Source organism: Littorina saxatilis, linkage group LG1 (genome assembly GCF_037325665.1).
Source record: "Littorina saxatilis isolate snail1 linkage group LG1, US_GU_Lsax_2.0, whole genome shotgun sequence".
NCBI classification, from domain to species: domain Eukaryota; kingdom Metazoa; phylum Mollusca; class Gastropoda; order Littorinimorpha; family Littorinidae; genus Littorina; species Littorina saxatilis.
The window spans coordinates 27,150,790-27,173,260 of NC_090245.1; the positions used below are offsets into that span (position 1 = coordinate 27,150,790).

A 22,471-nucleotide genomic window follows, 5' to 3' on the forward strand; every position below is an offset into this window, starting at 1 on the left:
AACACGCTCAGAAAGTTAAAACGAAGAGAGGTACAGAAAAGCGTGCTATCCTTCTTAGCGCAACGAATACCCCGCTCTTCTTGTCAATTCCACGGGCACTGCCTTTGCCACGGGCGGTGGAGTGACGATGCTACGAGTATACGGTCTTGCTGCGTTCAGTTTCATTCTGTGAGTTCGACAGCTACTTGACTAAATATTGTATTTTCGCCTTACGCGACTTGTTTATATTTAGTCAAGTTTTGACTAAATATTTTAACATCGAGGGGGAATCGAAACGAGGGTCGTGGTGTATGTGCGTGTGTCTGTGTGTGTGTCTGTGTGTGTGTGTAGAGCGATTCAGACTAAACTACTGGACCGATCTTTATGAAATTTGACATGAGAGTTCCTGGGTATGAAATCCCCGAACGTTTTTTTCATTTTTTTGATAAATGTCTTTGATGACGTCATATCCGGCTTTTCGTGAAAGTTGAGGCGGCACTGTCACGCCCTCATTTTTCAACCAAATTGGTTGAAATTTTGGTCAAGTAATCTTCGACGAAGCCCGGGGTTCGGTATTGCATTTCAGCTTGGTGGCTTAAAAATTAATTAATGACTTTGGTCATTAAAAATCGGAAAATTGTAAAAAAAAATAAAAATTTATAAAACGATCCAAATTTACGTTTATCGTATTCTCCATCATTTGCTGATTCCAAAAACATATAAATATGTTATATTCGGATTAAAAACAAGCTCTGAAAATTAAATATATAAAAATTATTATCAAAATTTTTTTTTCGAAATCAATTTAAAAACACTTTCATCTTATTCCTTGTCGGTTCCTGATTCCAAAAATATATAGATATGATATGTTTGGATTAAAAACACGCTCAGAAAGTTAAAACGAAGAAAGGTACAGAAAAGCGTGCTATCCTTCTTAGCGCAACGAATACCCCGCTCTTCTTGTCAATTCCACGTGCACTGCCTTTGCCACGGGCGGTGGAGTGACGATGCTACGAGTATACGGTCTTGCTGCGTTGCGTTGCGTTCAGTTTCATTCTGTGAGTTCGACAGCTACTTGACTAAATATTGTATTTTCGCCTTACGCGACTTGTTTTAAATTCTAATCGAAGTTTTCCCATGTGTCAGAATTAATTACAGCGTGTATTGAAGGAGACAAGGTTACTGAAGTGATTCAAACATGTGGATGTTATGGGGGTCATATCAAACAAAATAATAATTGACGGCGCCTGTGGATTTTACCACTAAACCACCCTGATGTGTTACTACGCATGCGTAATGTGACAGACTGAGTTTTTTGTTTTTTCTGTAATATTCATGTGGACGATGGCTATTAGCAATACGACTGAATACGCATTTACACTCATTCCCAAGGCAGTCAGCTCAACACAAAATCTTATCAACACAAAGCTCCAGTTTCCTTATTCGGGTAAATGTTGTCAGTTGACCTACTTCCGTCTACCTCATTGGGAATGGTACGCCATGTTGAATACCGATTAACTAATGTTTTGTGCAAGGAAAATGGCAGAATTTTTAATTGGTCAACAATTTGAAGAAATTTCTTCCAGTCCATGATCAAGACGAACAAGCCCAACGTGCAGCTGAGCTCCAGAACAACGTGGTAAGTTCGAAGCGACTGTAAAACTTCGCGATGAAGTGGGGCGCCCCCTTCTCGACGACAGCGCCACTGTTTCACAGAGGGCGCTTGTCTTTTGGGGGCGCTGAAAGTCAACCGTACCCCTCCTAGCGGCAAATTTCACCTGTCCCACGGATTGCCTACCTTATAGTGCTGTCCTGGAACTCGTTTGTTGCGACCATGAATACATTTCTTTGGCAATTTGAACTAGGAGTAGGAGGTACAAACGAAGTTGTGAACATAGCTACCGAAGCATGCAAGATGGTGGCTGTGTTTATTTTGATGCAGTATCTCCATGAATTTCGTATTCACGAACGTTCAGTTTGGTCAGTATTTGGACACAAGTTTGGGATGGTCAATTTATTCGACAGCAAATCGTTAACTTTCCAAACAGGCATCGGTTCAGTTAACCGAAAGGTCCCAAAATTACTGTCCATAACATTAATCACAAGCCACAGAATGACCCAACAGGTCAGCAGAAGTGCACAAGTTCAGAGTACACGGTTATTTGACTAATAAGAACTTCAGCTGCCTAATGTGCTGAACCAAGCTTGCTAAGCACAATTTGTCAATCTAAGCTTATAGTACAGACGGAGGACACTTGTAATCGTGGGAGCAACAGGGCAATCAAGAGCTCCACAAATAACAAATTATTACAGAAGTGAAGAACATTGAACTGAGACCAAAACGAAGAATTCTATGTCCTGAAAGTGAGGAATTTGTTTGAAGACTAGTGCTCAACTAAAAGTAAATGAAAGTGTTGACCTAGCTAGGTAGGTTGTTGTTAGTTGCCAAAAAAAGAGCAATACATGATTTACCTAAAGAAGTTATACTATAGGGGAGAGGAAAGGAGGTTTCTGATTTTACACAAATGATCTCGACGCACACAAGTACATGCATTTTTAACCATACAACCAATTACTAAATTAGACTAAGACACAGATGGCCAGATCTACCTGTGAACATGATTTTTGTTATCGTAAGGTACCTTGTACGTTGTCGTTGTAACCGCCTAGTCATAACTGAGTAGTAGTACATGTAGTAGTACATGTAGTATTGAGCAAACGTCTACTAACAACTTTTGATTAAACACTGATTAGGGTAGTACTAGTACCTAGTAAATGCCCATCAATATTGTCAGGAAATTAGGGGGGGGGGGGTCTTTATTCTTTGTAAAGATCTGCATGCTGTACAAACATTTCATCAGAGTAAACAATGACAGATTTTGTGCTACAGTCATGCCATTGGGTTCATATTCTCGTAACTGGATAGCCACGACACTGTCAAAAGAGAATGAAATGTGGGAGACTCCTGTTAGTGTTAGGTTGAAGGGGAATAACTTTGGGGGATGTAAAAAGAGTGAGTGGACGGATCGAAATTTGAATACAGTGTGTTCCATATCAAAGCAAGAGATTAACACATCTTCTTACCAGATACTGTCAGGCTTTTACACACAGTACAAACACCCTTCCATTTGAATGCTCACCAAACAGGAACATCCTAGGTGCCCTACGTAAAGAGCGAGCAATTTTCAAAGAATTAATTTTGCCGATTGTGTCAGAGACAATCGGACCGTGGTGCGTTTTGGTGCTAGACCTAACTTTTAACCCCTTCACTGCCCACCCCGTATGTAATACGTGGTCATTTTCAGTTTGTCGTACGCCCATAATCATACGTGGGATTTGTGTCAACAACATTTCAGGACATTTTCTGAAAACTAAATGGGAGGTAACCACTGTCCAACAACTTGTAGGGGTTCTAAACACAGTTCTTTCCCATAGACCGTTCGGATAAGTTGCTAAAGTTGCTACCACGTGTTGAAAATGCTGTTATACTGTGGCAGTGAAGGGGTTAAAATGTAAATAATAAATTGACAGCTTGTTACACAAACATTCTTAAATCATAAAAGAATTCTTTTTTCATCAAGACAAGATCAGTACAATTCGAAGTTTTGAAAGTTTGAAAAAAGAAAAGCCCGGAAGCAGGATCACGGCAAGGTCGTGGTTCTCGTAGCAGACAACGGTTTATACCTATCGCCAGTTCCTCTGAACAGTCAAAAGCCATCGCTAGAGTTCTTGTGAACCACAGCCGTTTGTTTCGTGCATAGTCAGAGGTACTTAATAACGTGGTATTGCAGATAAGCTCACAGCAAGTCGCATTCAAATTACTAACTTACGACTACATTGTGAAAAAGGGAAACTTTATCACACGGTCAGGGGTAAGATAAACCACGCAAAAATAAATTCTTTGAAAATTGCTCGCTCTTTACGGAGGGCACCTAGGATGTTCCCGTTTGGTGAAAGGGTGTTTGTACCGTGTGTAAAAGCCTGACAGTATCTGTGATGGTTTACGGGAGGCTTACTGTGCCTTTAAAGTAGAGTAATCTTATCCCATGTAAAACAAAAAGCCTGGCCATATTTGAGATGGTGAGCTGAACTGCAGAGTTATGACTGACTGACTAATACGTCCTCAAGTGTCAAGGACATATATCAGTATATATATGGAATATGATAGAAAAATGGATGAGAAAATTGTCTCCTACTGTTGATGTTTATTTTAACCCTTACTCTGGTGCTATTCTGTAACACATGTTACATAGCCACTGGTGAATTAACAGAGAGAAAAATAAATAAAAACGGTCGTATAGGTTTTCGCATCCATGGGACGTAATCGGAATGGACCAGACAGACTGAGCCAGTAGCGCGACATATGTCGTGACAACCAGGTGACAGTATACGTAAAGTAGCGCGACATATGTAGCGAGAACCAGCCTTGGGGTTAAGAAAGGGGTGGATGTGACACATCGCGAATGTGAAGTTTGCAGTGCTGCTGTGCTTGTAATCTGCAAATGCACATTATTTATTCGCTCCCCCCTACCCCCTTCTCTCTCTCTTATATGCTCATGCTTTCAAGTGTTAAAAAGAAATCGAGGACCATGCGTGGAGATGTCACAATACTTTAACAATGCATCTCGTATTCTACAATAACCCGACACACAAGCACCCAAACAATATACTGGTTTTTCTTTGCCGAATAATTTTGAAAGAGGGGTTCAAGTCTGAAACTGATACCTCTTTTGTAATGGTGAACAAAATTAATGTTTTGTGCTGACTACATCATGAGTTCTGTCAACTAGAAACTCTATTTTATGCACTCTATTAAATTTTCTGTGCGCAGGTCATTCAGGGAGGGAGGTGAAGATCATCAACAATGGACGAGGTGGTCGTGTCTGCCCAGAACCTGGCCGACCTCCAGAACTACCTCTCCACCTTCAACAAGGAGATCGAGGGGGCTGACCCATCATCCATGCCTGTCATCACTGATGCTGACGGATCAGAATCTGTCAACGACATTCTGGCCTCTGTCTCTGTCTCTGTCGCCCAGTCTCTTCACTCTGGTGTTGATTCATCTGGTGCCGGTCATTTCAGCACTGCATTTTACACGGAGCAGTCCTTGCTGGACTCTGGTTTGGGCGAAGATTCTTCGCAGAACATGCACTCTCTAGTCACTGGTGTTGATGCTGTCGACAGCGACCTCGTCACTCAGATAAAACAGGTAAGCTGTTCTGACTGAAATCAGCGTTGATTGATTGATACATTTGTTGAAAGTGTCATGATTATTTGTCTGTCTCATGGATGCGTGTGGCTCTAACTGAAGCTAGCATTGCAGCATTTTGATTTAAGTATCCTGTCTTCTGGATGATGGGAGATAATCATTGTCTAAACCGTGCATGGGTGACCATAATTTCATGGGTATTTGTTTCGCACAAAAATATTATATAATATACACAAAAAATGCATACAAAGTTTTCATATTTTACTTGAACCCATTCTGCTTTATGGATGTGTTAGACTGAGAGTGAGAGGAACTTATTACTCCTGACTCTACGATCATTAAAAGCTGAAAGGCGATAGTGTTGCAGTTCCCCTTTTTATATTTAGTCAAGTTTTGACTAAATATTTTAACATCGAGGGGGAATCGAAACGAGGGTATGGTGTATGTGTGTCTGTCTGTCTGTCTGTCTGTCTGTGCGTGTGTGTGTGTGTAGAGCGATTCAGACTAAACTACTGGACCGATCTTTATGAAATTTGACATGAGAGTTCCTGGGTATGAAATCCCCGAACGTTTTTTTTATTTTTTTGATAAATGTCTTTGATGACGTCATATCCGGCTTTTCGTGAAAGTTGAGGCGGCACTGTCACGCTCTCATTTTTCAACCAAATTGGTTGAAATTTTGGTCAAGTAATCTTCGACGAAGCCCGGGGTTCGGTATTGCATTTCAGCTTGGTGGCTTAAAAATTAATTAATGACTTTGGTCATTAAAAATCGGAAAATTGTAAAAAAAAATAAAAATTTATAAAACGATCCAAATTTACGTTTATCTTATTCTCCATCATTTGCTGATTCCAAAAACATATAAATATGTTATATTCGGATTAAAAACAAGCTCTGAAAATTAAATATATAAAAATTATTATCAAATTTTTTTTTTCGAAATCAATTCAAAAACACTTTCATCTTATTCCTTGTCGGTTCCTGATTCCAAAAATATATAGATATGATATGTTTGGATTAAAAACACGCTCAGAAAGTTAAAACGAAGAGAGGTACAGAAAAGCGTGCTATCCTTCTTAGCACAACGAATACCCCGCTCTTCTTGTCAATTCCACGGGCACTGCCTTGCCACGGGCGGTGGAGTGACGATGCTACGAGTATACGGTCTTGCTGCGTTGCGTTGCGTTCAGTTTCATTCTGTGAGTTCGACAGCTACTTGACTAAATATTGTATTTTCGCCTTACGCGACTTGTTACCTTGTGTTTTAGATACAATATCTAAGAACACACCAAAGTTATATTCAATACTTTACAACAGTCATGCTTCAAATCAATCTCGTAAAACACTGATGATTTAGATTAATGAATAAATTTATTGGTTGGTAATATTTCCGGATTCTTTAACAAACTATTTCTATTTTAGATCTAACGAATTTGCGTTCATAGTTAATTGTTCTTGCATTGACAGCTAGTTTAATGTCGAACTGGACTTATCTTAAATTGGCTGGTTAGTTACAAAGTCCGAATGTCCTGATGGAAGCCTGGATTCACATGATGACCGTAGCAGTGACGAACTTGATGAAGATTACTGGATGATGATGATAATTAGTAGACAAACTCCTTTTGCTCCTCGCTGGTGGATCGCACTGGTGGCGTAGCTTGATTAGTTCACCCTTATCCCAGCGGATCCTGGACGCTCGAACCCCTGGATCAAAGGTAATACTTGTTATTAACAACGGTATCCTAGGATCAAGGTTAATTTTGATTTCTTGCCCTATCTTCATGTCGGGCAGTTCGCAGACAAACCAAGCATGGTTACTGAATAAAATACTAGATCTATATGCCGAACTAACTTGCAGCATGTACGTTTATGATTAACTTCATTAAACATTATAAAACAAATATATGCGACATAGATGTGAGTGTATAATAGCTGTTCCTTGATGGGCGCTCGATATTACAATGACACCTTACCTCTTGATGCTCCTTTCCGGACACTACTCTACGAGTCTGTGCGGCTGCGGGTTACATCTCAGGCCTTGGGATGGTACGTTAGGTGCCGGCGGCTTTTCATCGGTGGTTACACAGGATTCTTGTTCCCCACTTGTAGCCTCTCAGTACCCGGCAAATAGAGTGACTGTAATGGTTAGCGGTTCACGTTTCCTTCCTCCAAATAACTGTTTTTATCCCACGATGCAACTCCATGAGTTACGTAAATTCGCATATTAATGACGCAGTAATGACGTTGATCCAACATGTAGATTCTCATACTAGTGACGTCATTACTTCGTCTCCAAGGTCTCGTAGACTCTTACCCTAATGGTGCAACAAAATATTTCAGTCTCGGCTAAACAAGAGTTGTTTGGAGTTGAGTCGTAACAGATAGCAACAAAAGATTTTTCACTTTGCAACAATGTACACAGAAATTTAACAGCAAATGTTTGCAATGTGTTGCAGGAAGCATCGGGCATTGACCTAGATGATGCCAGCATGGCGGCAGTGCAAGCACAACTAGCCAGCTTGACCGGGAGCATGTCAGACATGACGTCATCCCAGGAGCTCATCATGACCTCTGTCAACGACAGCCTGGACGGTCATGAAGGAAAGGTCATCAGGATCGTGTCACTGAGTCAGGACGGCAGCATTCTGTCGCTGGGTGACGGCAGTCACATGCAGATCATGGATGACGACTCCTCGCAAGTCGGCAGTGAGATCAAGGTAAGTGGAAGAGGAAAAACAGATCTATACGTCAAAGCTGTTTGATCTTTGTTAAAGATAAAAAGCACCTTTGATTTTGCTCTTTTTTCCTTGTATTTTCTTTGTTTCATTTTTCTCCTAAGGAAACAGTATTCAGGAGTTTTACCAGTGCATTTTCGATCCATATGATGCTAAGCAGAGTCTTGCGATTGCATATTATATGACAGGTCTTATTCGTTTTATTTTCTTGTTCTGAGCTAACATCTGGCGCTGTTATTGTTAATAAACTTTGTCTCTAACTGTGCAGGACCTGTCAGTGACACTAGAATCGCTGGGCCAACCCTTGGTGATGTCTTCAAGCAGTCAGGACCTGCTGGACCAGGCTTCCTCCTCCTCCTCCACCACCAGTGCCACCGTCACCAGCAGTAATGTTGACCTTCTCACAGTGGACGGCCTTGGTGAAGGTCCCAGTGACCAGTTGGTGGACAGTGGGGTTCAACATCAGCTCATAGCCGTCCATCCAACCATGGAAGGCTTGAGTGCTGAAACTTTGCAGGTAAAGTAATAATTATGCAGACCTGTTTACCAGTACGATTTGGGCGTATTTTGTACGCCAAATTATTATCAGTACGCAAATACGCGACACACGCACAAAATACGCGTAAGAAAAAGTCTAGAATACGTTTTCCGGTGTTGGTGTGCTGATTACGGGATGGTACAACTGATACCGGTTTCGGTCGAAGGGAGATAACTATGACAGCGAGTCTTCAGCTGTGGAAACCTTGTTCAGTTGTTGGCACGTGCGATCGTCTGGACAATCGTGGCAAAATGAAGCGGTAAAATGTGTCAGTTTCGGATGACTGTACCAAGTCTAAACAGCAGAAGCAGCAGATTTTCTTGGAGAAATATAAGAAAGAGCCAGGAATTGTGGATTCTACTATGGGAAAAAGTCATGCACACTGCGTACGTTTTGCCTAGCCCATATGGCTTTGCTTGCAAAGTACACCAACTTTTTGAAAAATACACTTAACTTTTTGAAAAAGTACTCTTGCCTCAGGTTTAGGGTAAACAGGTCTGATTATGATAATAATAAATGATTTTTATGAAGCGCAGAAATCAAGGGAGATCGTGCTTAAAGCACTGAACAACCAACATAACAGTAAATATTGTGATAGGTAAATGTTTGTGTTAGATTTGACTGATGTGGTACTCCTATTTTTTTGAACCAATATGCTAGTCTGGTTGGTAGACAAATACAAATGGATAGCTTGGAAAAGAATTGTATTCAAATGTTGGTATTGTTACCTCAGTCGTTGAATGTCTACTACTCTTTGTATTCAAATATTAGTGTTTTCGTTTGCTCTCTCTGGGAAATTCCATCTGTGAAATGAGAATATGTGCCTGCATAAACATTACAGCCAATGTGAACTATTCTTCATAAAGCAACTAATTATTGGCTAGATGAATTAAAAAAAAAGCGTGGGAGAGTGTCAAATCCAGCACTAAATGAGTAATCAACACTTTGGGTCCGATTCTAAATAATCATGATAATTTGCTCTTTTCACCAGGCACTGACTCTCAGCAGCGACTTCTCCAATGCTGGCCCACTTGTGCTGAACGCGGCCAACACTCTGCAGACCTTGGCCATTGTGCCGTCAGAAGGTCAGAACGGAGAGGTCAACTACGTACTGGTAGTGGCACAGCCTGACGGGACAAATAAAGAACTGGCCGCTCAAGGAATCTCGCTGGACATGAACTCTGTCCTGGGGCTTAAGGAGGAGGCTAGTGAGCTGACCGAGGAGTATGTGGAAGAAGGCGGGACTATCAAGCGTATTTTGAAGATTACTCCCAGGAAAATGATCTCCTCCTTAAACTCTGAGCTGACATGCACCTACTGCAACTACACAAGCCCCAAGAGGTACCTGCTGACGAGGCATATGAAGTCTCACTCGGAGGACCGCCCGCATAAATGTGACATTTGCCAGCGAGGTTTTAAGACGTACGCCTCGCTGACCAATCATGTGAATACTCACACGGGCATCAGGCCCCACAAGTGTAAGGAGTGTGACGCTGCTTTCACCACCTCAGGGGAGCTTGTACGTCATGTCAGATATCGGCACACCTTTGAGAAACCGCACAAGTGTCCTGAATGTGACTATGCCAGCGTGGAGCTTAGCAAGCTCAAACGCCATCTACGATCACATACAGGTGTGTTAACTGTTATGCTTGTTTGTTTGTACTCATTTGCTTATATCTTTGCTTCAGTAGTGTCAGCTGTTAGAGAAATTTCAAACAATGCAAATGCTTTAGACAGAAAAAGGGTTATTTTCATCCAACTGAAATAATGGTGACTTAAATTAAACGTACTGTACTGTTGTCAATGAAACATATTCAAGCAAGTTTCATTTGATTCAATAGAAAATGGGTACTGTATCTGTTTATCTTAAGAACCATACACTATTACAGATTATGTTTGAACTTGGATGCTTTTATGTTCCATTGAGTTAAACATTGAAGTACAAACTGATGCCAGAATCTTGCAAAAGAGTTAATGGCTGCACCCATTTTGGTCTGCATGAATGGAGATTGCCGGTGGGTAATTTGAGAAAATCTAAATCTTCGTTCTTATCCTTTAAGCAAACTTTCGTTGTGTTTTTTAATGTTAACATAATATCATGTGTTATTTACAGGTGAACGCCCCTATCAGTGTCCAAACTGCTCCTATGCAAGCCCAGATACGTATAAGTTGAAGCGACACATGAGGATCCACACTGGCGAGAAACCATATGTCTGTGATATCTGCAATGCAAGGTGTGCAACTGTACTCAATAATATATTTTGAAAGGAAAGTGTCAAATTCAAAATAAGAAAATAAAATCGGGACAAGTTTTAAATTGAATGTCTTGTTTATGACAGAAAGTTAACAGAAAACGAAAATGTTGACATTTGTTTCCAATCCTGTTGCATTCTTCATTCTTATAATTGAGCAGAATGTGCTGAACAAGTTGCTTCATGGTACTCTTATATTTTGTGTTTACATGAGTAAGTAGCTCCATGCAAACAAAACTGCACATCAGTAGGTTAGAAAAGTGTGCCAAGAGCCCATTTTACAGGCATAGTCAATCGATCAATCAATATGAAGCTTATATAGCGCGTATTCCGTGGGTACAGTTTTAAGCGCTTGTCGAATAAGTAAGATTATTGTGATGGTGCAAGGTTTTCTACAGAGCTCTACCATCTCACCAAGCTATGATTTTCTAAATGGAGTAAATGTACAGTGACTTTCATGTTCTATTGACGTGAATATTGAAGCATAAACTGATACTAAATCATGCAAGAGAAGTAACTGCTACGCCCATTTTGGTCAACGTGAAGAACCCCCCCTTTTAAAGGTACTGAACTTGTCAAATCCAGGTGCACGGAGCCCCTGGGGCTTTTAGTCATACCTCAGGCAGCTATCCGTTAGAAGAACTACCAAGTTTCATTGACTTGCACCCAAAGAGTCAAGAAGTGCGATTTTTTTTACGAATTAATTTCGTACTCGGACCTGGCTGGTCTTGGCCTATTTTTACATTTAGTCAAGTTTTGACTAAATGTTTTAACGTAGAGGGGGGAATCGAGACGAGGGTCGTGGTGTATGTATGTCTGTGTGTCTGTGTGTGTGTGTAGAGCGATTCAGACTAAACTACTGGACCGATCTTTATGAAATTTGACATGAGAGTTCCTGGGTATGAAATCCCCAGACGTTTTTTTCATTTTTACGATAAATGTCTTTGATGACGTCATATCCGGCTTTTCGTGAAAGTTGAGGCGGCACTGTCACGCCCTCATTTTTCAACCAAATTGGTTGAAATTTTGGTCAAGTAATCTTCGACGAAGCCCGGACTTCGGTATTGCATTTCAGCTTGGTGGCTTAAAAATTGATTAATGACTTTGGTCATTAAAAATCTGAAAATTGTAAAAAAAATATTTTTTTTATAAAACGATCCAAATTTACGTTCATCTTATTCTCCATCATTTGCTGATTCCAAAAACATATAAATATGTTATATTTGGATTAACAACAAGCTCTGAAAATTAAATATATAAAAATTATTATCAACATTTTTTTCTCGAAATCAATTTAAAAACACTTTCATCTTATTCCTTGTCGGTTCCTGATTCCAAAAACATATAGATATGATATGTTTGGATTAAAAACACGCTCAGAAAGTTAAAACGAAGAGAGGTACAGAAAAGCGTGCTATCCTTCTCAGCGCAACGAATACCCCGCTCTTCTTGTCAATTCCACTGGCACTGCCTTTGCCACGGGCGGTGGAGTGACGATGCTACGAGTATACGGTCTTGCTGCGTTGCGTTGCGTTCAGTTTCATTCTGTGAGTTCGACAGCTACTTGACTAAATGTTGTATTTTCGCCTTACGCGACTTGTTGGATCTAAATTTAGATCAGGTAGATCACCACATCATGCACAAAAAGACACGTCACTAGCAAACTATGTCAGACGTCATCATGAGTTTGTGTAAAAACAAAATGGAGGCCGGAATCACTCAGTTGAATCAAACTCCGACCAAACACCACGTAATAAGTAGGTTAATTTATGCACTCGCGTGAACAAGAAACTGTCGAGCTTCACAGATGTCGTCGTTGGGTAGTTTTGGGTTTGTTTTACTACCATAGGAGGATTTTTGAACTGTAAATGCACTCAGCTGCAACAAAAACGCAAAACGAAGGCTGTGAGCTGCACTGTGCCTTTAATTTTAAGATCTCAAAGTTTAAAGCCATATGTACTCGATGACTATACACGCTAATTGCTTTACCAACAGCTGGAGACATGCTAAATTAAGTTCCCTGCAAAATATTGTGGTCTAGGACCCCTTCAATGTTGAGATATGTTAATTTTCATTTTGATCTGGATCGTCCTATTTATAGATTTGCCAACAGAGGTAGCGTTGACGCAAGGGAAATAACTCCGCGTCTTTGTTTACATCCAAAGTTTTTGAGACTCTAAAACAAGCTGTAATGCATGTATATGGTCCGCGCATGGCGACATATCGTCATTACATGGTCTTATGGTGCGTTTGACATCGATTATGGGCAAACTACACTTTGTAAACACGGGAGCGCGTACATATGCCTTTAAAGCATCTGAGAAAAGGTCTTACTCCTGAAAGGGAGGGAATTCTTTAAATGGAGGTACCTAGACAGACATAATGAAAACTCGAAAACAGATTTGAAGATCTGACAAAATTAATTTAGTGTAACTATGAGGGGGAGGTCACAAAAAGGGTGTTTCACTGTATTTTGTTAAAACAAATCTTTTTTTATGCAGGTTCACACAGTCCAACAGCCTGAAGGCACACAAGCTGATCCACTCAGGCAACAAGCCAGTGTTCCAGTGTGAGTTCTGCCCCACCACCTGTGGCCGCAAGACTGACCTCAAGATCCACATGCAGAAGCTGCATTACAGTGAGGAGCCTGTCACATGTCGCAAGTGTGGGGAGAGCTTTCCGGACAGGTCAGTGTTGTTTTGGAGTGAATTGTTTGAGTTTCACAATCTACAAAGCTGTTGTCAGGGATGCGGTAATACACTTGCTCGCTCACCTGTGACCGGCAGAAATGTTGCCTTGCAATTTAAAATCAAAGAGCACTGGGCCATTAAGCAAGCAGCAGTTGTTAACTTCTGAAGTAGCAATTTCCAGTTTTTAACTGTACAGGTGTTCACTTCTGATGAAATTGGTTTGGCTAACTGTCATTTAGATTACAAACACAGTAACAGCACTTTCTGTTGCAAATATCTTGTTATTTGCCTTAGAAACACTTAAATTGATTTGATTTAGTTAAGTTTGTTTTGAGCTTTGAAAATGTCTATGTGTTTATAGAGAGAGTAACTTCCTCAGACAAGGGGAAAATATTGAAGAAGTTTGGGGTAAGTTGACATTTGTTTAGGCTGGTAAATTCCAAAAGTTACGATATGCTAGTGGACATTTTTTGAACTTTTGCATCCCTGGTTGTCATAGAAAGTCAAAAGAAAACAGCTAACATGAAAAAAGCAGTTAAAATCAAACGGTTTGCAAGTTACTCAAGCATGGTCTCAGTAGATCATTAGGACATTATGCATTCTTCTCTGAATTCCTGGAAGCCTCTTGACAGCTCATTTTTGGTTATTTAGGTATAACTTTAAGCTGCACTGGAAGACGCATGAGGGGGAGAAGTCCTACAAGTGTGACGAGTGCGACTATGCAGCATGCTCACAGCGACATCTTGAGTCCCACATCCTCACTCACTCAGGAGAAAAACCGTTTGAATGCGACGAATGCGATCACGCCTTCCGACAGAAGCAGCTGCTGAAACGGCACAAGAACCATCACCACACATCCGACTACCACCCACCTACGCCGAAAGACAAGAACCATGATTGTGGGTCGTGCGAGAAGTCATTCGCTCACAAAGGTAACTTGATGCGCCACATGGTTCAGCATGGTGGAGAAGACTATTCAGAGGATGATACCACCTCTGCTGCTTCTGGGGAAGGTGGGTGCTGTTTTCTTAATTCTTCCTGCCTCTTCTGCTTTCCCCTTAGCAAATTTGCCAGCCCTTTAAAAAAAATTTGTTGGTCGGATGGTTTTAATTTTTTTTATTTTGAACGCTTTGTTCTTTAAAAAAACGCCACAAGCAACTTGTTGGATTTAACTTAAACGGTCACCGTATGTATTATAACGTATGTCTCCGGCCTTGGTCTATTAAGATGACTGACAAAAGAGCTGGTCTGTCATAGTCAACAACCCACCAAACATCTCACAGTGGTGTGTTTGTGCAGGTGAGGGAGGACTGCGTACCATCACTGCAGACCACATTCTCCATGGTGACCTGATGCAAGAGTGGAGAGAAGGCAAGCTGGGCAATGCTCCACAAGTGGTCATTGTGCACCCTGATGGCCGCATTGAAGAGGTCACTCCAAAGCTTCAGGTTAGTATACTTTGGGGTTCTCCGTGGCTAAGTAGGTGCAGGGTATTCTTGAAAATGCTACATATATTTCTTTCAAGGAGACAGCAGTTTGACATATATCCCCCTTTGTCATTCAAAGCTATTTACAATGAACACCAGCTCATGTCGAAAGTTTTTTTGACCATGCGTGCAGCAGTCAGCTTGCAGTGATTTTTTAAATTTTTATAACAGAGTAATAAATGTAAGGAGAAGTTTCTCTTGCAGTTGACTATTTTTACCCCAAAAAAGCATTCATATAGATCTGCATATATTTTCATTTTGTGAAGACTTGTAGATGGCGTACAGACACAGTCTTGAGAAACATGATCCACCCAGCTCATATTGAGGCTGAAGCCCACAGCAGCAAAGATGCAAACATCATCACCCAGCTAATCTCTAGTAGGATGAAGCACACAGCAGCAAAGATGAAAGCATCATCACCCAGCTCAGCTCTAGTAGGATGGAGTAACAAAGATGCTGCATGTCTATTGTTCCAGCTCCCTCCTGACCGGTCAGTGGACAAGCTGCTGTCGGTGGTGGGTGCGGGCAGCAGCAAGGAGAGCAGCACAGAGCCGTCGGGCGAGGAGAAGAGAAGGATGAGTATGTCTGGCAGTGGCAGCAGGCCCCAGAAACGCATCATAGTCACCGTGCCCCAGGAAGGAGATGTGGATGAAGATGGGAATGTGAGTCTGCAGTTTCATGGTGTTGATGCTTTACAGGGATGTTAATAGAATGTTTTATTTTTCTTTCTTCAAAATGGGCATTCATGTTTTTACCATTTGGGGTTTAAGTTTAAGGTGCCACCTTGGCGCCACCTTTTCCCCACCATGTGAAAAGTTGAGCAGATCTTCTAAAATGATGGCAAAGTTTTCAGCGATTTTGAACTTTCAGTGACTTGTCGACTGCTGAAGCCAGACAAGATCCTTGCTTTGTTGTTTTTTGTGTGTGAAAGGTCTGCAGCACTGAAAATGAAGGATCCTGCATGAGTTTGTGTCTTCATGCATATCCGTGAATGTGTATAAGCAAGCTTGGCCATGCATCGTAGGCTCTTGTTGCTAGTCTAGGTAAACTTTTGGCTGTGAATAAGTCTAAAAAAGATGAACTTTTATCTGGTATTGCACCAGGTGTAAAGCACAATTAATCAGTAGACAGGCCAACAAGTCAAGGCACAAAAAAAGTGTTCAGGGAGTTTACCTGACTTTGTTTCAGCAGAGAGAGGTGAGTACCCAGGTGGAGCTGGCATCTGACTCAAGCGATGATGAAAGCGACACCCACTTAGAGCAGGTGGAGACCACTGAGCATTTTCTCAGCAACCTCGGCCAGTCGGTGAAGTCATCGGGGGGTTCGAATCTCAGCGCAGTTCTGGATGGAAGTGGTGTGACGCTGTACCCTGCCGGGTCTTCAGACCTGGAGAGCATGATTGCGTCGTTGCCCATGGTTAGCACACCTATGACCATAGCAGAACAGCCCAGCGTGTCCCAGGATCATAGTCAGGTGAGAGCGTGTGTGGTACTTATCGTGTGCACATATCTGTTCCGCGAGGCTCTCTATATATTTGAAGAATTTATATCTGCAGATTCATGTCAATCTTACCAGCTTTGTTCACTTCTGTCTTCACTCCACGCTGTGTTGTCTTGACAATCATGCTCCACTATTTTTGAGTCACTTGAGAAAAAGTGACTCTATGTAATCGGTCAGTGTTAGTCTGTCCGGCCGGCCGGCCGGCCGTCCGGCCGGCCGTCCGGCCGGCCGTCCGTAGACACCACCTTAACGTTGGACTTTTCTTGGAAACTATCAAAGCGATCGGGCTCATATTTTGTTTAGTCGTGACCTCCAATGACCTCTACACTTTAACGATGGTTTCGTTGACCTTTGACCTTTTTCAAGGTCACAGGTCAGCGTCAAAGGAAAAATTAGACATTTTATATCTTTGACAAAGTTCATCGGATGTGATTGAAACTTTGTAGGATTATTCTTTACATCAAAGTATTTACATCTGTAGCCTTTTACGAACGTTATCAGAAAAACAAGGGAGATAACTACCCTTTTCTGTTCGGCAACACACAACTTAACGTTGGGCTTTTCTCGGAAACTATAAAAGTGACCGGGCTCAAATTTTATGTGAACGTGACTCATTGTGTTGTGAATAGCAATTTCTTCCTGTCCATCTGATGCCTCATATAATATTCAGAACTGCGAAAGTGACTCGATCGAGCGTTTGCTCTTCTTGTATATTTGGGCAAGCATGTATGTCTCTCTTGCTCCCCACCTGTGTGTGTGTGTGTATGTGTGTGTGTTCTTTATATAATACTTAGTTTCAAGAAATTGTCTGCTGCTGTGATTTTCTTTAGCCCAAACACTGCACTTTCTTTACCTCACAGATCCAAACCATCGATGCACCTGAAATTCTGGCCCACCTAGACTTCACCACCAAGCTGATCAAACAGGAAAAAGTGGACCCTCCTGGTCAGGAGCACATCTCCATTTCCCTCGTCCCTCACCCAGCGTCTCAGCCCAGAACAGTGGTGGCAGGCCGCAGTCAGTCAGAGGCAACCATGGTGGTGAATGCAGGGAGGGCCATCACCAGCTCCTTCACCACAATGACCTCTGTGCCCAAGACCGTTACTGTGGTCGTGGGCAGTGCTGGTGATCCGGCAGACAGACGGACTCGGTAGGTGGTGTGTGTGTAACGGGGGGGGGGGGGGGGGGGTGCTAGTTGAGATTCTTTTTTTTTTCAGTGAGTATGAGTTTACCTAAAGCGCAATACAAGGACATGCCAAAAGTTAGCATGATATGTTAACTTTCTGTAATCATTTGAAACAGTTGTTAAACTGCTTCAGTTCTTGTAAAGGCAGTCAAACAAAATACCTGAGTTTGGACAATTTGCTGCGTTAAGGTTTGGCAGATAAGTGTTTGTAAATGTTCACCTAGAAATAAATCTTTTATTTCATTCGTTGATGAAAAGAAAGGGCCACAGTTAATGCATCCAGAGACTCATTCTTTGCACTGCTTGTAACTCTGATATTTGCCCGTTGCAGGAGCATGAAACGCAAGGATGAGGAAGACAGAGCATCACCAGCCAAACGAACAAGAAAGGCTCTCGCAGAACAACGATACACCTATATTTAGTCTTCTCAGCTCACTCTCATCCAGGTATGCATCTTTCAAGGTGTAATAACAGAAATTAATGGGAAATAAAAAAATGTCCATAGTTTCCCCTGTAAGACTTCTTTGAAGGAACAAAAACGTTTCAATCTGATGGTTAGCAAATGTGACTGTCTAGTCATAGCAGCTGGGTAGTCTTGTTTTGTGCACACACATGAATACGAGGGGGACTCATTATATTTTGCAACATGGGCAAACTAATGATGTCACTACTTTGCTGTTTTCATTACATCAAAGACCAGTTTAGGGAAGACTTGTGATAACACAAATTACTTGATTCCGTGCAACCGTTTTCATTCAATGCGATAAAATGTCCAGTAAGGGTGATGGGTCTCCTGCCTGCAGTGTTGACCTTTTGTGAAGAGATTTTCGAGCTAGGATGTATTATGGCTACTGCCAGAGTGCTTTTTAAGTTTAAAATACTGTTTTGGAAATCATTCTCCACCAAAAGCCACTGTTTTTAGGTGGTTCACTGTTCAGACAGTTCATTACTGGCACTTGGACTTTAAAAAAACGTTGACTGTTGTGGTCGAATGGCAACAATCGTTACCCCAGAAAACGTCTCTGGGGTCGAGTCCCTGATTGAGAAGGACCCAAAAATGATATATGCTGAAATACATGATGGAATGAAGATTTAATCACAGGGCCTAGCATTGTAAGCCGTTCGGCGTACTTTACGCCGAAATAACATCTCCAGTACGCGGAACTCGATTTGGTGTACGCCGAAATGCAAAAACCTGTTATTCCCAAACGGTAAACCCAAACAGTCCCAGCTTTCGTTTTGTGCGCCGTTCGGTTCAATTCTCAATCGGTTTGACAGTTTGCTTGAGCACGCACTGCCTCTGGCATCGCGCGAGCATACTTTGTGCCTGTGTTTTGTGGCTCTAGACTTGAAATAATGTCTCGAAGCGACATTGTTGAACGTGGTCAGCCATTCAGTGACAAAGATCATTATCGTGATTGTGGGCATCATTGGAAAGAAGAAGAAGAATCCAGGTATTCCTGGAAGTGGGAATGGCTGGATTTCGTTCCGAAGGCGGAAGGCAAGTCAGAAGAAGTAATGTGCCGATACGGACTATGGACCATGGACTATGGCATAATTTAGTTGCTATGGACTATGGTCATTTTAGGTAAAACATCTCAAAAAAATCTTCAAATTCGGGGGAGTTCACCCCCCGAACGCCTCCTGCGGCCCCCAGACCCCCGCCTTTGTAAGCTGAACTCACTTTTTCCAATGCTAGGCCCTGTAATCAGGAAGTCTCACTTGTAGTTTTCACGGCTGCTGTGGCGTAAGGAAACGTTGTGACCGTTGGGTGCCCCATAATCTTAGTGAAAAGCAAAAGCAGGGTAGGGGGGACTGGTGCACCCATACGCTATGAACATTTGACGGAAGAAGTTTTCCTCGCGTTTGGGACATCGTAACAGAAGAACAAACATGGAAAAACCAATACATGGGTGGGATTCTTCCAGAAATTCGGATTCGTAATGTCTGTGGTGACGTTTTATTGGTTGTTAACCCTTACACTGGTGCAATTGTGTAACACAAGTTACATAGCCACTGGTGAATTAACAGAGAGAAAAATAAAGAAAAACGGTCATATAGGTTTTCGCGTCCATGGGAGGTAATCGGAACCGACCAAACAGACTGAGCCAGTAGCGCGACATATGTCGTGACAACCAGGTGACAGTATACGTAAAGTAGGGCGACACATGTCGCGACAACCAGTCTAAGGGTTAATTATACAAATCCTTCAGTGTCTGGGGGCCCCTAGGACCCCCCCCCCCCCCTTTAAAATTCTTCAGGATTCATGACATTTTTCAGTCCCACTCGTGCCAATAGGATCCAAAGATGAAGCAACAGTTGGCGGTGTGAGTCTTCCTAGATGAGAACCCACCTGTAAAATTCAAAAGAAACAGAAGTGCTTCCTAACAAATGATAGTGTATTTCTTTGCCACCATATCACTTGAGGACAGACAACCACTAACTGCTGACTGGTATGTCAGCCACTGCTTGCCTAATTTCTTTCTGGTATGTTGCACACGACGTCCCCGACCGGGTGTCCGTGGTCACTTGCACCAACATGAAAAACTCAGCACGCACACATCAGCTGTAACTCTCGACTTTCTAGCCTCCAATGATGTTCAGTTTGTCACCTACCCACCGTCACCCACCGTATTCACATGCCTCAGACCCGTGTGACTGGTTTTTGTTCCCTTCCGTCAAGAGGCTGTTGAAGGGAGAGCAGTTCCAGAACACCGAAGATGCCCGAGCATTCCCGAGGGCGTTAATTTTGACATACACAAGTCAACATGTTGGGGTGTCATGGACAGCTGGGTTAAGAGGATGGTTCAATGTGTACAAGCTGAGGAAGGATTCTTCCAAAAACTGGAGCAGACAGATTGGCTGTAAGTGTTGTAGAAAATCCAGGTTGCAAAACATAATGAGTGGCCCTCGTACTGTGGCTTCATAGAAAACGAAGCATCCTGTTTACTGAACAAAAGGGCTACAATGAAATGTTTTCTTTATACTTTACAGGTTTCACTGCATGCCTGACATTCACCAACGGCAGCTGATCAGGGAGCAGTGTTATCAAGGATGAACAGTGAAATGGAAGAGATGATCTGACTTCTTGGCACATCTGTGATCTGAATACTGTATTTGCTTTGAGATTAAATGTTGAATGTGTATTAAATGTTTTAAGTACTAATTTATTCTAAGCTTCTGCACGGTAAATGGCACGTTTTCATCCAAACAAAATGAGTATCTGTGGTCATTTGTGTGTGTTTTTGATTTTGTGACTGATGTTCTCAGATGACCAGTTCAGGTCACAAGAATGTGGAAAGTGATGTATTTAAAGGTAAACAATGATACAATGTAGCAACAATCAAAAGCTGAAGAAATGTTAGTCATTGAAAGGTTTAATAATAGACAAAACGCACCAGGGGCACTCTTTGATAGAACAACAATAGTATAAAAATAATTTAAAAAATAATAATATAGTAATAGCAACAACAAAAGTTTTGGGTAGTCTGACTTGCCGACTACTTTTTCTATCTTTCTTGCATAGCATAATCAAAGCAGAAATGAAAGAAAAATGTAGGTGCATGTGCTTAATGCACAGATGATGAGAGGGAAATCTGTTGAACTAAAAAGCATCCTTTCCTGCATGCGAGGGCTATACCCCTGAAACCCCAGGCTTGTGGACACACAAACACACTCGCATTAAAAGTCAGCTTTAAATAAATGTGAGCAGTGTATCTAGTAATGCATGCATGACCCACAATTGCAGTCAATGACTCCCAGTAAGGTAATATATTGTACTAGGTTGCAAGCCCCTGGAGCAATTTTTTTATTAGTGCTTTTATGAACAAGAAACAATTAACAAGTGGCTCTATCCCATCTTCCCCCACTTTCCCCGTCGCGATATAACCTTCGTGGTTGAAAACGACGTTAAACACCAAATAAAGAAAAGAAAGAAAGACAGTGGGATTCCCATCTTGTAAGTCCACACAACTGGGAAGTAAGGTGATAGGCAAGAACGGATGCTGTTGCATGCAACTGACAGGTTAACATTGCTTGTAAAGGTAATAAAAAACAGTGCACATCAAAAAGAAGCATCTGTGTGTGTGGTTGTGTCACGGAGTGTGTGCAGCTGTACCTGCAGTGAGGCCTCTTGAATGGCAGGTACCTCTGCGCTTGTGTGCCTGTGCGTTGGAGACTCTCTCTCTCTCTCTCTGGATGTAAGACGACACTCTTCCATGCTTACTCAACTACCCGCGAAAATGATTTTTTTTCAACCCGTCTCCCTTTTCAATGAAATTTGCTTTTTTTCTGTCTTTCGCCATTTCACTCTTCTTCCTCGCTACAGCTCTTCGTCCCCTTCTTTACTATTCATTGAAATGCCTCATCGTCGCGTGCGCGCAATACAATCATGCGTGAATGGTCTCCCTTTTTATTTGCACGAATGTGGGAGGGGGGCTTTCAGTCGGAAGCAACCCGGATATTTGTGGATCGCACATTTAAGTGCGTACAAATGTGAGAGAAATGTCAATAGAAACATCAGTATCGGTACAAGGCTTTTGAACTCAACTTGACGTCACCACTATGTAAATAGTTAGGTTACAAAAACTATGTTACATTTTATCAGCTGATCGACCCAGTTATGTGTTTGTATCACTCAGCCAAAGGGGGTTTATGAATCATCCGCTAAAAGTAGGTTTTGCGGTTTGCATACGAACTGAACGTACATGCAGTCAACACTGCTCCAAATAAAAATAAAACTTCCGTCGATGTACTTGAGAAGAGGGACACGCACGCACGCACAAACACACACACACACACACACACACACACACACACTCACGCAACAAGCTGCACAGAACTGTTACCTGGCCCTTGAAACTCGGTTTTTAGTGTTCAGTGCTTGTCCCTATTTT

The 22,471-nt window shown here is 41.9% G+C and overlaps 1 protein-coding gene across 5 annotated transcripts; it reads left to right on the top strand.

The window, feature by feature from the left end:
* Positions 1-1,346: 1,346 nt before the first annotated feature.
* On the top strand, positions 1,347-21,649 carry LOC138965813 (uncharacterized). 5 transcript variants are annotated; one of them, XM_070337939.1, is made up of 14 exons: positions 1,347-1,618; positions 4,811-5,188; positions 7,645-7,905; positions 8,192-8,440; positions 9,453-10,092; positions 10,575-10,695; positions 13,215-13,400; positions 14,055-14,335; positions 14,703-14,851; positions 15,367-15,552; positions 16,079-16,363; positions 17,251-17,540; positions 17,908-18,022; positions 20,571-21,649. In XM_070337939.1, exons 2-13 carry the CDS (start codon positions 4,844-4,846, stop codon positions 17,996-17,998), a joined length of 3,084 nt encoding a protein of 1,027 aa, XP_070194040.1. In that variant the 5' UTR covers positions 1,347-1,618; positions 4,811-4,843; the 3' UTR covers positions 17,999-18,022; positions 20,571-21,649. The 5 variants fall into 5 exon arrangements, with proteins under 5 accessions (XP_070194040.1, XP_070194011.1, XP_070194033.1 ...); XM_070337910.1 differs by having other exon boundaries at positions 1,350-1,618; positions 14,055-14,416; XM_070337932.1 differs by having other exon boundaries at positions 1,352-1,618; positions 14,055-14,416; positions 16,082-16,363.
* The last annotated feature ends 822 nt before the right edge of the window (positions 21,650-22,471 follow it).